This window comes from Monodon monoceros, unplaced genomic scaffold, assembly GCF_005190385.1.
Source record: "Monodon monoceros isolate NGI ecotype Baffin Bay Population unplaced genomic scaffold, NGI_Narwhal_1 Super_Scaffold_13, whole genome shotgun sequence".
Lineage (NCBI taxonomy): Eukaryota > Metazoa > Chordata > Mammalia > Artiodactyla > Monodontidae > Monodon > Monodon monoceros.
In genome coordinates this window covers 63394182-63410574 of record NW_021703769.1, presented here as the reverse complement: position 1 = coordinate 63410574, position 16393 = coordinate 63394182, and the positions used below count along the sequence as shown (strand labels likewise).

The window sequence follows — 16393 nt, the reverse complement described above, 5'->3', positions numbered from 1 at the left end:
ATAAGGTGCAAATTTTAAAAGACAAACACGGCACGTAGTGAAAAACCCTCCCTCGCACCTTTCTCATCCAGGCCTCCCAGCTCCCCACTCGAGAGATATCTTATGCATTTACAAACATGTACAAATATATTCCCCCCCTCTTTTTTTTTCCTTTTGGTACCCAAATGGTAACTTACTAGATACACTTGTTCAGCGTCTTGGTTATTTTTATTACACTTTTTAAAATCTGGGAGGTCTCCCCTCCTCGCGGCCGCTGGACGGAGCTGTCCCGGGTCTCTCCGGCTCTCCAGCCGCGTCTCATGGGTCCCCGACGCGGCGGAGCCGCACCCTCCCACTGCCTCCTGGCTGCACCTCGCCTCCCAGCGCAGGGCTGCTCTGGTGGTCCGGCGGGGGCGGGCGTGGGAAGGGCCGCCGGGGCGCCCCGCCCCCGCCCCCGCCCCCGCCTCTGTGACGTCGGCCCCGGAATCTGGAATCCCGGCTCCGGGAGGGAAGGCCGGGAGGCGGCGGCGGCAGTGGCAGTGGTGGCGGCGGCGGCGGCCGGAGCGGGTCTCCGGTGGCACTTCGGGGGCGCGCGGCGCAGCCATGAGCGAGTCCAGTGCCAGTGCGCTCCCGTCCGGCAGGCCCAGCAGGCAGGCCTTCATCCACCAAGGTAGGGCGGCGCGGACCCGGCTCCAGGCGGCCGGCGGGTGCAAGCGGCCGCGAGGTGCTGGGAGCTCGGCGCGGGCCCGGCCCCCTCCCCATCTCCCGGCTTGGGGGAAAGCGGATCTTTCTTATTGCTGGTCTCCCGCCTCCAACCCATCCTCACCCAATTCAGAGAGCCCATGCCCTACCAAAAGGAGCACTAGAATGGGAGTCTCGACAGTGGTGAGTTTGCCTTCCCAAAGCTGGTCGAGGGATCCCGGGCAAGTCTCAAAATAATCTTAGATGTTAAATGAAAAGATTGTGAGATCCCTGTCAGCCCTAACATCCTGATACCAGGTGCCTGCCTCCCAAACATACGAGGCTTTACAATTAGATGGACTTAGAACTGAATTCTGCCTCGGCTATTTATTGCTGTGTGATCTTTGGTAAGTGACTTGCCCTCTCTGAACCTTAGGGTCTTCAGCAGTAAAATGGGAATAAGATGTTGGTGGGATTAGTTGAGAGAAAAATGTGTGAAGTGCCTAGCACAATGCTTGATACAGGAAAGGCACTATCAGTGGTAGCCAGCCAAGTATATGCTTTTTCCTTTTTTTACTGGGTAAAACTTAAGAGTGAAGTGTACAGCTCTGTGAATTTTAACATAAATGTGTACAACCGCTACTCAGTCAAGATAGAAAAGTTGCCAGTACCCAGGCAGGCTTCCTTGCAGCATTCATATCTTTATTTGCCCTTAAGAAAACACAAGACCCCACTGTGAGGTTTTGTGTGTGTGTGTGTGTGTGTGTGTGTGTGTGTAGACAATGCTTCCAATACCTAGTACCTTGGCTTCAACTTCCCCACTGTGAGTTTTATCTGCAGCGTTTTTTCTATTTCAATTTGAGAATAGAGATTTTGTTACAAGGATCTACAGTAAAGCATGAGTGTAGATTTGGGCATTGGGCCCCTCTGATCGGATTGATCTCAACATCTAAAAGAAGAAAAAGAGAAAAACATCTAGAGAGACTCAAACTCTGGGAACTTGCTCGGGAATCAGAAAAAAGACTGGGTTTGATGCTAATTATTTTCTAATGCAGTATTAATAGTGCTGGCATCAGCTCAATTTCAGCCTTTCAGTAATAGCTATTCAAGTATTTTCCACATGATTTTTTATCTTTCTCTTATTTTATCACAGTTCATCACATTTAAGATGCCAACCCTGGTTTCCCATACAGAAGGCAAGGAGATTCCTCTTCCTTGGATCTTTGCTGGGTGTTCAAGGGGATCTCTAAGCATCTTTTTATGAGTATTGTAACTAGCGCCTCTAATCAAAAGGTTCTCCCTGTCCCTTGGACAGATGGTATTTTATGACCTTGTACCCACCAGCATGAGTGGAAGGCTCAGAAGGGACTGTGTTTATAACTTTGCAGCAGTTTGTAAACCATGACACACTGTATGAGCATCTTGGGAGGACAGCTGGAGGGGGTCAGGAGACACAGGGCGTGTAGTTTACAGAAATGGGAAATGTGTATCCTTCTTAATGATAAAACAGATCACAACATTTGCCTTCTTTTTTTTTTTTCTTTTCCATGATGGTTTATTACAGGATATTGAATATAGTTCCCTGTGCTATACAGTAGGACCTTGTTGTTTATTCATTCTGTATATAATGGTTTGCATCTGCTAGTCCCAAACTCCCAATCCATCCCTCCCTCAACCACCCTTCCCCTTGGCAACCACAAGTCTGTTCTCTGTATCTGTGAATCTGTTTCTGTTTCGCAGATAAGTTCACTTGTGTCATATTTTAGATTCCACAGGTAAGTGACAGCGTGTGGTGTTTGTCTTTCTCTTTCTGACTTACTTCACTTAGTGTGATAATCTCAAGGTCCATCCATGTTGCTGCAAATAGCACTATTTCATTCGTTTTTATGGCTGAGTAGACAATAATTGCCTTCTTAATTAAAACTTTTCAGTGGCTTCCCACTGCTCTGAGAACAAGCTCAAGGCCTCCAACAAGGCCAGCAAGGACCCCAGCCCACCTCTGCAGGCTCTCATCACCTACAGCCTTACCTTAGCCCATGCTGCTCCAGCTACACTGACTGCCTTCTCATTCCTCCAACATATCAAGGTCATCTCTGCCTCAGGGCCTTTGCATCTGCTGTTCTCCTTGCCTGGAGTGCATTTCTCTTTGATCTTCATATGGCAGCCTCTTTCTGCTCCTCTCAGGTCTCTGCTCAAATGTCACTTCAGAGAGGCAGACCTCTGGAGTCATCTTGTTTGGAGAAGTGCCCCCATATCTCTTACCCTGACCTTGCTTATTCCTTCAAAGCACTTAGCACCATCTGAAGTCATGTGGTTTGATCATTTCCTGGTTTATTAGCTATCTCTCCTTCTAGAATGTGGGTGCCATGAAAATCAGGGGCTTTTTCTTGTTCCCCTAGGACCTAGAACAGTGTCCGGCACGTGGTAGGTACTAAACCTGTGATGAATGAATGAATGATGGAGTATACCCACAGCCACGCTGGCAGCTATAGTGTAGTGGTTTCAAGTCTAGACTCTGGATTCTCAGATGCAAATCCTCTTTTTCCCATTCACTGGTTTTGTCTTTGGGAAAGGCAGTTAAGTGCCTGGTGCCTCAGTTTCCTTATGTATTAAATAACGAAAGTACCTACTTCAGGAGGCCATTATGAGGGTTCAGATAATTTATATAGATAACTTACTTATATAAATAAACTCATAATTTACTTATATAAATAAGTAAATGCTTAAGTTAGTTATCTGTGCCTTGGAACAAATTATCCCCAAATTTAGAGGCTTAGAACCCACTTACCTCAAGGTTTCTGTGGGTCAGGAATTGGGGAGTGACCTATCTAGGCTTTTCTGGCTCAGTCTGTCTTACAAAATTGCAGTCATGGTGTCAGCCAGCCATGCAGTCATTCAAAGGCTTACCTGGAGCTGGAGGATCCCTTCCAAGATGACTCGCTCACATGGATGGCGAGTTGACACTGGCTGTTGACAGGAAGCCTCAGTTCCTCTCCATGTGGACTTCCCAGAGGGCTGCTTAAGTGTCCTCGAGACATGGTGGCTGGCTTCTCTCAGAGCAGATGATCCAAGAGAGAGCAAGGCGGAAGCTGTAGTGTCTTTTATGAGCTGGTCTTAGAAATCACACAGTGTTGTTTTTATTGTTCACATGGGTCAGCCCTGTTCAGTGTGGATGGGGCCTGTATAGAGGCGTGAATATTAGGAGGGGAGGGTCACAGGGGGCCATCCTGGGGAGTGGCCGCCATGGCCCATGTAAGTGCTAACTGTTGTTATGATGTCTCTGCTCTCCTACTAGATGGTAAGCTCCAGCAGGGCAGGGCCTGGGCCTGTTTGGCTCACCATGGCATCCCCCTGCTTAGCCCAGTGCTTGGTGTATAGGAGGCCTTCAATAAACACTAGTTGAAAGGATGCCCTTAGTGATTTGGTCCCCATCTTAGCTCCCTTCTCCACACACACACCCCACCCCCGCCTGACGGTTCCCATGCTACTTTTTGAGCCTGAGAAGCTTCTGCTGTTCCCTCTACCATGAGGCTATTACTTTACTTCCTTTTAAGGCATACTATTTTTCTCATCTTTCAGTCTGGTGTCACTTCCTCCTGGAAGCCTTCCCTGACTACCTCCCCTCCCACAGGCTAGACTGTGTCTCATCTCTGTACCCACAGAGCCTGCTAGCCTCACCCTGTCAAAGTATCCCTTGAACTGTATTCTCACTTCTCTTGAGTTGTATCATTTTTAAGAGCAGGGATTTTGGAATTAAGCAGACCCAGGTTCAGACACCAGCTTGGCCTCTTATAAGCTGTGTAGCCTTGAGCAAGTTACCGCCTTTTCTGAGCTTCCGTTTCCTCATCTATAAAGTGGAGATTCTGATAGGAGTGAAAGCCGGAGGACCGCCTTGTTCCAGGGCCTCTCCACCTGCTCCCCACCCCTCCCAGGCCCCAGCGCTTCCCTCCAGGTCTTTGCAGCCTCTGTTCCCTCTAGCCGGCACACCCTTCCCCCTGCTCTTCCCAGGGCCAGCTCCTCACACTTCTGCTCTCAGCTGGAATGTCCCCTCCTCCCAAGAGGCAACGCCTCCCCACCCCCCGACCATGAGGCATTTTGCCCTCTTCCAGGGCTTTTTGCCCCTCAGCCCCCTCGTACCTGGCATGTTCTGTGTTTATTGAATGGAGTGACTCTGCGTGGTTTTTTCCCTTTGTCAAATATTTACCATATTCCAGTCTGTCAGTACTTCATACCAGTCAGTAAACGTATGTGTGCAGTATGTGTAGTATAACTACACGCTCATTCCTGTCAGGAGTCCTTCGGCTAGCATGCATGCAGTGACTTTTTTGGGGCGGAGATCGAGGCATAATTCACATAACAAAATCAACCATTTTAAAGTGTACAGCATTTAATGCATTCACAATATGGTACGACCATCACCTCTACCTAGTTCCAAAATATTTTCACATACCCCCATCTGCTAGGGTCACTGAAAGGATTTAATGAGATAAGCGTGTCAAGAATCTAGCACCTTGTGGGCAGGCGCTGTGCACTTGAATGGTAGCTCTTGGTATTACTGTGTTTATGATTACTAGGGCCTTTTCTAGCCCCAGTATTATCAGGTTTGATGACTGCATGTGCTCTGTGCCTATACTCTCTGGAGGTATCTGTTAGATACTTATGTAGTTAAACAACTATTCCGTGGGCTATTTTAGTCTGACCGATTTTAGGAAATTTGAAGACAAGTAACCGTTTGACCTGCAGTGTTGTTTTTTTTTAACTTTATCTGCTAAGTCCATTCATCCAGATTACTCATCAAAGGTGTCCTGGGTGGGAGGGCTGTTGTGCAGGCCTGGACACAGGCCACAGTGAGCCAGCCTTCTGACCTGAGTTATTTTTTTCCCGAGCTCTTTTTTCCCGAAGAGGCCGAGCTCTGTCTGCCCAGCAATTCAGGACCGGATTAGGCCCAAAGGCCAGAGGCCGTGAGTGGCTTTTTTTGTTTGGTTTTTTCTTCAGGAAGTGAAGAATTTAAGGGATAAAAGGGGGAAATGACTTTTCAGTGTTGTTAACTTTGTTGCAATCTGGCTGCTTTTTAAAGGAGCATTGTTTGGCTGTGGGACCACCCAGCCCTTCTGTGTTTTCCCACTCCCACCAGGAGAAGGTGGGGAACTGATCCTGGGCCAAAAGCATGCACCAGGCGAGGGGCCTAGGGACAAAAGAGGCAGGCAAGGGACGTGCTTTCACGAAGCTTCTAGTCCAGCAGGGGAGACCCTAAACAGGTGGAGGGAAATGGGTCAGAGACAGCTAAGCATAGGTGCTGAGAAGGAGATAAGCAGGTGATGAGATAGAGAGGGGGAGCGGCCCGCCTGGACAGCTCTCCCAGGAGGGGACCACTGAGCTGAGGCCCAAGGATGTAGAGGAGCCAGCGCAGGTGAATGGGAAGCCCCGGTGGGAAGAGTGTTCGGAGGGGCTACAGGAAGAGCAAAGGGCAGAGGTGGGAATGGCCTCCATGTATCTGAGGAGGCCTTGGGCTGGAGCTTGGAGAGGAGATGGGACGAGGTCAGCTAGCAGGAGCCGGTCCCTGAGGGTCAGTAGGCTCCATCAGCAATTTGATTTGGGACTCAAGTGGGTAACTTTCTTTAATTCCTCAGAGCAACTCAGTGTAGTAGGTGTTATTTGCCCATTTTATCCCCCTGGAAACTGAGGCCCTGAGATGTTACTTGACAAGCTGCTGCAACAGAAGGATGTTAATGTTGTGAATAGAGCTACCGTGTCCGTGTATTAATTTGACATGTTTTTTGAGTCCCTGTTATGTGCCAGCCCCATGCTAATCACTAGGAGTGTAAGAGTGAGTAAGACATGCTGAGGTCATTGCCCTCATGGTTCAGACCTTAACTTGACCTTGGAAAAAGGTCCTGTCTTCTCTGAACTTTCCATATTGCAAAATAAGGGTAATACATAAGAAGGGCCCATCCTGAGGATCACAGGAGATAGCTAGGTAAAGGATTTGACATCATCATGGCACACGGTAAATGCTCAGTAAAGGCGAATTTTTGGTTATTGTCACTTCCAGGAAAGTTGGAAGTCTTTTTTGGAGAGGTCCTAGCCAAGGAAGATAAACACTCCACATAGGGAGTAGCTTGGTCCTTAGCAAGAGGACACCCCCTCCTCCCCCTTGCCACTGCAGATTTAAATCTTCATGTACATTAAGCTCATCAATAAATAATCAGAGTCCTGGCTTCAAGTAGGTAGCACGATGTGCCAGGCACTGCCCTAAGCCAGGGGTCTGCAAACTACAGCCCATGGGCCAAATCTGGGCCACCACGTATTTTTATAAATTTTCATTAGGAAACAGTCATGCATTATGGCTGCTTTCCTACTGCAATGGCAGGTTGAATAGTTGTGACAGAGACCGTGTGGTAAATAGTATGTACTATCTGGCTCTTTACAGAAAAGATTTGCTGCCCTCTTTTTTAAGCATTTGACATACAGTAGCCATCTAATCGCCTTAGGATGGCTGTGCGAGGTGGGAACTACTACCCCTATTTTACAGGTGGGAAAACTGAGGCACAGAATGGTCAAGAAACTTGCCAGGTCACACGGGTAGCAAGTGGAGCCGGGGTTAGGATCCAGGCAGCGGCCTTTGGAGCCAGTGCTCTTAACCACGTGTCATGTCACCTCCTCAGACAGACAGAATCACCGTAACAGCTCCATGGACAGTCCACTGGATGCTCTACTGGCTTAGAAACCAGGAGGCCTGGGTTCTGGGCTCAGCATGGATCTGATTGCTCAGTTAGTCACTGCTCCTGACGGCTGTTTGCTTGTCTGGTCATAAAGCCTTGGGACCCAGTCATTCCCCAGGCCCCACCCAGGCGCCAGGTGGTGTGACTCATGCAGGTCCCCCCAGCCCTGCAATTCTGAAGTCTGGCAGATGGAGGAGGCTCCCAAGGCCCTGGCTCCTCCCCTCTCAGACTAGGTTCTGGGTTCCTGTGAAAAAGGCCCCTCTGTGTTGTCCAGTACAGTAGCCACTAGCCACACGTGGCTGTAAGATGTAAATTGAATAAAGTCTGATAAAATTAAAAATTCATTTCCTTAGTCTTACCAGCCACATTTCAGTAACCCAGTAGCCACAAGTGGCTAGTGGTCACCATGTTAAATAGTACAATTATAGAACATTTCCATCACTGCAGGGTGGTGCCACTTGACTCATGATGCCCTGCCATGGGCTGTAGCCATGCCGACCTGTGTAGCTCAAGGACAGAAATTGCCGCATGGCTGCCCAGAGAGATCCTGTTAAATCTGAGTCAGATTGTTCTCTGCTGAGAACCCCCCTTGGTGCTCACCTTACCCAAGTAAGGTAACAACATAGCCCACAGGCCCCATGTGGCCTGGCCTGTTTCTCCCCGACCTCCTACCCTGCTGACTCTCCTTCAGCAACACGGGCCTTCTTGTTCCTCGAACTGACCAGGCACAGTCCTGCCTCAGGGCCTTTGCACTTGCTCTTCTCTGTCTCTACCTTGCTCATCTCTATCTTCTGTTGGATGCTCTTCCTCCAGATAACCACATGGCTCTTTCCCTCCCTCCCTTCAGGCTTTGCTCAAATACACCCCTGCTTTATTTTTCTCCAGACATCTATCACCATTTGAAATATATTGTTCTTACTTGTCTATTGTCTGTCTCCTCCAGAGGCAGGGGGAGTTTGTGTGTCGTATTCAAGGCTGCGTCCCAGTCCTAGAACAGTGCATGGCACGTAGCAGTTGCTCAGTAAATCTTTTCAAGTGAATGAGTGAATGAATGGTTGGGTGGTTGGGTGGTCCTGCCAGGAGTAGGGCCTTGATGAGTCCCCTGGTCTCAGAGGTTTTTGAGCACCTGGTAGAAATGTCATAGAAGCTTTAACCAGATCCCCTGCACTGGGAGCTCCTTGGTTAAGACCCTTTGGCAGCTGTGAGCACAAATTATTCAGGTGCCCCAGCTCCAGTTAGCATCCAAAATCAAAACAATGTCACACACACAGACATGAGTGGAAAGAAGTCTAAGAAGCTCTGAAATCGATGTCTACATTGTCTTATTGGTAACGTCAAACTGGGTGTACATGCATGTGTCTAATAGGGCTGCCTTGTGTAAAGTACCTGAAGTAGAAAGGCTGTAATATACAGTCAACATCCCAATCAATATTTTTTTGCCAGCTTTTTCAATTGTGAAATAAAAAGTCACCCCTAAAGAAAAGAATAATATTAAATGCTTAAATTCCTTACATCGTCTTCTCATTTTTTTGTGCCCCTCTTTTGCTGGTGCGCTAGACATATACTTTGGTCTACCTGGTGGGTGAGCCAATGTTGCCTGTATCCCCAGCACCAAATTCATTTATTCACAATTCATTCATGCATGCGTTCATTCACTTAACAGGTTTCTATTAAGCATCCTCCATGTGTCAGGCTCTGTCTTACGGCCTGAGGACCCTGTGGTGAAGGAGAGAGATGGGGTCCCTTTCCTCACGGAGGTCACAGTCTAGTGGGGGAGGGAGAGGGTCAGAGTCAATACGCAGGTAAACACATAGGGAGGAGGATGCGCTAATGACAGGGATGCAGTGGGCTGGGCACTTGGGAGATAAGTGCTGGTTGGATGAGGCGGGGGGAAACTCTTCGAGACGGGAAGCAAGTCTGTAAACCTTCATCGTCTCCAGAGCCCCTGCCCCCAGCCCAGAGTCCCACACAGAGAGGGACTCCATGCAAGGTATCAAAGAGAGCTCATTGCCACAGCAGCTGGCCGGTTGCCTGGACCAGAGGACCCAGAAGGTCCCTTCTTCCCCAGAGTTTCCATGATTCTGTGAGTGGGAAGAAAAACCCTGAAGTGAAGCCAGCACCAAATACGGTCAGGCTAGGTTCTTGGCAAGCCCCTGAGGGAGGCTGATGGTGGTTTTGGTGCCATTTAGGTCACAGTTGGCCTGTGCCCACATTCTGGGAATGTTTGTGCTCGTTGGTAGGATTTGGTGTCCTGTGGAAAGAGCTGCCAAGAAAGTTGGGACCTAAGGATGCTCTCCAGATGTGCCTGCCTCTGCCCATTCATTCATCCATTCATTCATTCTCCAGATGGAGAGGTTTCCGTGAGCAAGGCACCGCTCTAAGCCTCAGAGAGACTAACTTTGTCCTTAACCTGGAAGAACAGCAGATACCAGAAGAAGTAGTTACCCCTGCCCCTGTCCCCATATCTCCTGTAATAATTACCCAGTCATCCTCCCACCTAAGTAACCTCCTGCTTGCTGAAATCTGACTCCAGTGGCCAACAGATTCTAGGCCTTCCTAGATGGAGGCAGCCCAGTATTTGAGACGTGCTCCAACCTCCCATGCAAATGGTCATCAAGCAGCCTACACACCACAGGCTTAAATGATCAACTCAGGAGAACGTCCGACAGTAACTCTAGTGAGCCATTCTTATCCTCTCAGGATGAGAAAAGCAAGGCTAGGAGAGGTGATGCCACGTGCCTTTCTAAGAATCGGTAGAAGCAGGAGTCTGTCTTGACATCAAAGCCTTGGGCAAGCCGCCATCCCTCCAGACCTCAGGTTCCCTGTTCAAAAGCCAGGGCAGCAAAGCCTTCCCTGAAGGGTGGTGTGGGAAATTCGGTGATGTCATGCTTTGAAAAGTGTGTGGTCCTATATGCAAAGGGTTGGAAGTGTACCAGCTACAAAAATAATGGTGCTTGTGTTCAAGGGTATAGTTGCGATTTTTTTTTTTAACTTGAAGATGGAGAACTTCCCAAGGATGTCTGAAAAGGAAAAAGCATTCCTCTTCAGTGATGGCCATTTTGAAAACAGAGTTTTCCATCAGAGGCTGTTGCTGGGATATGTGAATAGGATGCGTCCTTCCTGTGGTGTGGCTGCAAGAGCAATTAGATGATTAGTTCGCGTGGCATTTTATTGTTTACAAAGTGCTTGCAAATCCATGGCCCACCGAGTGGTCTCATTAAGACTACAGCGTTGGCCATTTGACAGACCTGTGATAGGTTCCCAGTTCCAGCACTTCCTAGCTGTGTGAGTGGGCAAAGCACCTAACCTCTCCGAGCCTCACTTTCTCCATCTGTAAAATGGGATAATTCTGTTCAATGAGTAGCTCAGAGAATTGAGTGTGGTGATGCATATCGTGTACTTCAAATAGCCTGGCGCAAGGCATGCTCCCAAATTCCCAGCCAGTATTATTTATGTTGTTGGTACATTTGTCCTCATGATCACGCTGCTGAGGTCATGGTATTATATCCACCGTTCCTGAGATGAGAAACATGTGACTCAGAGACGGTCTTTGTTTCTCCTGGGGTGGCCTGGCTAGTGGGTGACAAGCCAGCCCGTCTCCAGCTCTGGCCCTGGATCCCGCAGTTGCTGAATATTCAGTGGGTCAGTGCCGCTCCATATTCAAAGGCCTTTGTTCTGGTTCATAACAGCCCTTTGTTGCTGGCCAGAGGGAGGAGCCGGTGGGCTTTGAGCCTCTAGCCTTCAGCCTCCACCCCAACCCCGGACCCCCATGTTTGCTTAGAGAGCCATGTTACTAATGGAAGTGTGTCATGCCCTTGGGGGGGTGCTGGGGCCGGGAGTGAAGGTTGAGCCGGGTTTGTCGGCTTGCACTTGGTGACTGGCAGGGCTCCAGACGCGTGTCCGTGTCATCAGCAGTGGGACAGCTGTTCTGCTATGTGAACTTGCCCATCGGAGAGGCAAGGATTACAGTCCTGCACCATCAGACTCCAACTCGGATCAAGGCCTTGGCCGGTCGCCTCCCCCCAGCGCTCCCTCGCTGTTAGCTATAAGTACATTTACAGAGCCCACTGCGTGCAGGGCTGTGCTCAGTGTTTCTGCCTGCATGATCGCCTTTGATTCTCACAAGCTGGCACTCCTGTGATGGATCTCGTCCTTAGCCCTGAAGCCTACAGAGTGATCCTTTGAAACGTGCTCAGATCACGACATGCTTTGGCCCAGAGCCCCGGGTGGCTGCCCGTCTGCCACATTGAAGGGTCATAGCACAGCCCACAGAGTCTGACCTGGTTTGTCCTGGCCACCTCTCTGATCCCTGCTTTCCATTCTTCCTGTCCCAGCTCCCTATTGTCACTTAATAGATTGCTCCAAATGTGATGGCTTAAGCCATTTTATTGTTTCTGCTGATTCTGTGCATCAGGAAATGAGCAGGCTACAGAGGAGACAGTTTGCTCAGCTCTGTGTCCTATCTGCTGGGTCTGAGCATCCAGTGGCCTTTTCATGCCCATGGTGGGGCCTGGCGAGGATGACCAGGGTGGCTGGGGACCGGCTGCAACGGCCTGCTGGGGTCATAAGCCGGGACCTTGATTCTTACTGTCAGCCAGTTCCTTGGTTGTCCTCCTTGGAGCCTTGGGGCCTCTTTCTCTCCACGTGGTTGTGTCAGCAGCATCGCTGGACTTCTAACACAGCAGCCCCAGGCTCCCAACAGCACAAAGTAGAAGCTTCCTGGCCCTTTTAAGGCTTGGATCTGGAACTGGCAGAGTCTCAGTTCTCTCGGGACCTTTGGTTAAAAACAAGTCATGGGTCCAGCCCGGATTCAAGAGGAGGAGACCACAGAGGGCTGGTGTGGCTCTTTGGGGGCCACGAACAAAAGAGCCTTCGAGGCTCCCATTCATTCACTCTTCCCCACTCACCTAGGCCTCCATGCTCTTCTTCAAGCATTCTGTGCATGCCCCTGCCTCAGGGCCTTTGCACTTGCTGTTTCCGTCTCCCAGGATGCCCTTCCCCAAATATCCACAGGGCTCACACACCCCCTCTATTTAGCCTCAGTGGCACGTGAGTAGGGTATTTACTTTGTTCACTGTAGTATCCCTAGCTCCAGATCTGACACGTGATAGGTATATTTGGTGAATGAATGAGTTTTTGAGATGAGGAAACTGAAGCTCAGAGAGGTTAAGTAATTTCCCCAAAGACACACAGCTACTAATCGACAGACCCCAGATTCAAACCCAAGCAAGCTTTGCTCCCTGGAGGGGTAATTGCTTAGGTTATCACAGCTGCCTCCTACCTCCTCCTTCCATGTCCTGTCTCCACTCAGGATGGTCTTCCCAAACTAAAATCGGATCAGGTATAAAATACATCCTGAAAGTGGCATTCGTTCCTCACCTTCAACAGAAAGCTCTCCCTCCTTGGACCTCTGCACAAGGCACAGCAAAACTTGGCCTCCAGCTGTGGTCTGATGTAGCAGAGTGAATATTCTTTTTTTTTATTTTTATTGAAGTATAGTTAATAGAGATTCTTGAGTCGGCAGACCTGGCTCTGTTTCCAATGCCCCCACCCCCAGGCTCTCTAAGCACGGGCAAGTTACGAATGTCATCCACTCATCCATCTATCCAATAAGTGTTTATTGAACTACTCTGAGCCAGGGATGCTGCTGGGTTCTGGGTTGCAATGGTGAGGAAATCTTCACAGTCCCTGCGCTCCGAGAACTTACAGTCCACTGGGTAAGACAGACATACTCACATGGTCACGCAAAGAAATATAAGGTTATAGATTGTGATAAGTGCTGTGAAGGACTTACTGTGTGGGGGAAAATGTGTAACAAGACACCTACAGGGCTTCCCTGGTGGCACAGTGGTTGAGAGTCTGCCTGCCGATGCAGGGGACACGGGTTCGTGACCCGGTCAGGGAAGATCCCACATGCCGCGGAGCGGCTGGGCCCGTGAGCCATGGCCGCTGAGCCTGCGCGGCAACGGGAGAGGCCACAACAGTGAGAGGCCTGCGTACCGCAAAAAAACAAACAAACAAACAAACAAACAAAAGACACCTACAATAGTGCAGTGAGGCAGGGTTGGTTTCCTTGAGGAAGTGGCATTCAAGTAGGAGCTAAGAAGTTCACTCCAGGCAGAGGGAACAGCATACGCAAAGGCTCTGAGGAGGAGGGAACACAGGCCCATTTTAGTATATGAAGGATCCTAAGAAATGTAGGTTGGAGGTCAGAGAGCCCGAGGAGCTGGAGAGGCGGGCAGGAGTCAGATCATGCAGGGCTTCGAGGGCTTGGGCAAGGGGTTGGAGAACCCGTGAATGACTTTATTTTCTCATCTGTAAAATGGGGATGATAATAGTACCTACCTCAGTACGTGTGAGCATCTGTGGTCAGTTGGGCAACAGCTGGCTGTAGGCTGGCCTGGGATGGTCTCGGTTGGGGTGATCATCCCTGCTCTACCTGATCTCATCCTCCAGCAGGTTAGCTTGGGCTTGTTCACAAAGCAGCAGCTGGCGTCCAAAGAACAGCAGAAGCTGGCAAGGCCTCCTGAGGCTAGGCTTAGAACCGGCACAGCATCACTTCTGTTGCATTCTGTTGGTCCAAGCAGATCATAAGGCCAGCCCACATCCCATGAGTGGTCATGAAGCTCTTAACAGAGTGCCTGGTGCAAAGGAAGTGCTCCGTAAACGCCATTATTATTATTGTCGTTGATGATGTTGTTATCGCTATGCATTTGCAAAGCAGTTCATGCTTTTCAGAGCTTTATCCCATACAGTGGATTCCCTACACTGTGTGAGGGTAGTTGGGGCAAATGTCACTAGCCCTATTTGCCAAATGAGAAACAGAGGTTAGATTACTCAAAGCCACACACCTAGCAAGTGGCTGCAGCCAAACACTAGAATGCAGGTATCATGTAACTTAAAACACATCTGTCTGATGATGGTGATGATATCAGCCAACACTTTTTAATGGAAAATTTGCTGTGTGTTAACTGTGCTTTTCAATGTGGTAGTCCCTAGCCTCAAGGTGGCTGTTGAACTGAATGTTGATTGAAATGTGGCTAGTTCAAATTGAGTGCTGCTCTGTGTGTAAAACACACACTGGATTTTGAAGACTCTGTGTGAGATAAAAGAATGTAAACTATCTCATTAATAATTTTTAATTTTGATTATGTGTTGAGATAATATTTTGGCTGTGTTGGGTTCAATAAAATATTAAAATTAATTTCACCAGTTTTTTTACTTTTTTGATTTGGCTACTAGAAAATTTAATATTATATATGTGGCTTGCATTTGTGATTTGTATTGTGTTTCTACTGGACAGCACTGTGCTAGACTCTATGCTAAGTGCTTTCATTTATTTTCTCATTTAATCTTCACAGCAATTCTCTGAGGCTAAATACTGTTATTGTCCCCAATTTTAATAGTTTATTTACTTTGTACATCTATTAAAACCTGTAACCTGAGAAAACAAAACATTTTACAGTAATGTGATAATCTAGGTTTTGCAGCAATAAAATTCTTTGTTATTTAAATTCAGTAATATACGATTTGTAAATAAGAGACGTATCTGTTTACTAGTTTCATTAAGAATCCTTTATTGCTCTGGTATAACTGTACAAAACTTTTGTTTATAACATATGGCATAGATTAAATATTAGGAACACTGGGTATCATTTATGTATTGTTATTATCCCCAATTTAAGGGTAAGAAAACTGAGACTGAGAGAGGTTAAATAACTTGCCCAAGGTGATATGGCCAGTAATGGGTAGAACTGGGATTTGACCTCAGTCAGTATTAACTTCCTCACTAAGATGCCTGAAGTAAGGATTAGGAGTTCTTGGTCTATAATGGCTGAATTTATTATGTGACTCAAACAAGCAGTGTTATTCTTTGTCAAGTCCATATCTAAACAAAATAACTACCTACCTCTAAACCTCTCAGGAGTTCATGGAACCAAAAAGAGCTCAATTCTTCTAGCTATTGAAGACATTTAAGGAAGTCTTTTAGACCTTTTATGTAAAATCAAGTTTATTATGACTACTGAATTCTAGAGGCATGAAATAATCTGTGTGCCTTCCTAAGCAGGTGACATTGCCAAGGAAAATCTTAAGGAATAAGGAAGAGTTAATTTTTTTAAGTGCTTGAAAATTCTCTTAGTCCAAACTAGAATAAGAGTGATAACTTATCACGGCCTAATAATGATTATAATGTCTACCTCAGTCCTGGGTTTTGGCATATGGGGAAAGCTAAATGTAAGGTTCTTTGACCAAGTACATCAGCTCATTTTACCCCCTTAATAGAAACTACTTACTCTGGTAAGATAGACATGAACTGGCAAGAAAAAAACAAAACAAAACAAAACACATCTGCTGAAAGTGAACCCTTCTGCAGACGATTTCATTGTCCTGAGCACCATCCTGGTAAATGAAATAATTAAGATACAAATACTTTGGTCAGTGGCCCAGGCTCCTGACTGTGAGGTTTAGTTAGGGTCTCTGAGATCTAAGTCTTCTACATAAGTTTTGGGTTTTGGTCCCCAAGTTCACTGGGGTGAATGGTGGTTTTCTTCTTTCTTACCCAGAGAGCCTCTCTTTGGACTCCAGTTGCTTTTCTTCTCCACCTGTGACTTTCCTTCAAGAATTGCCAAGCTACCGGTCTATTGCTCGCAAGAGGACGACCGTCCTTTCCCGGGACAAGCAAAGTGGCACTTTGCTGAAGCCAACAGACTCTTACAGCTCCCAGTTGGAGGGAGAAATCACTGAAAACCTTGACAACCAATCCATTCGGAAATACGCACTGAACATCTCTGAGAAGCGGAGACTAAGGTTTGTCCAGCAGCCATCTGGAAGGCATATAGTGTATGTTTTGGGAAGGGGTGCTTTTTATGCATGGAATGCATTTCCTGAAGAGTTCACATAATTAAAAGTTTATTACTTAGGATAAGCTAAGCTGCTGTGACAAAGATACCCACACAGGTAAAATCTCAGTGTATTAGAAGTTTATTTCTTGCTCCCATAAATGTCCTGGG

General features: G+C 47.7%; 1 protein-coding gene across 1 annotated transcript in view; it reads left to right on the top strand.

Moving 5' to 3' along the window:
- Nucleotides 1–299: 299 nt before the first annotated feature.
- The window catches only part of TMC7 (transmembrane channel like 7), a 49166-nt gene continuing 33072 nt past the window's right edge, over nucleotides 300–16393 (top strand). The window contains 3 exon segments of the mRNA XM_029220956.1: nucleotides 300–544; nucleotides 546–649; nucleotides 15947–16190. Coding sequence (XP_029076789.1) covers nucleotides 300–544; nucleotides 546–649; nucleotides 15947–16190 — 593 coding nt within the window.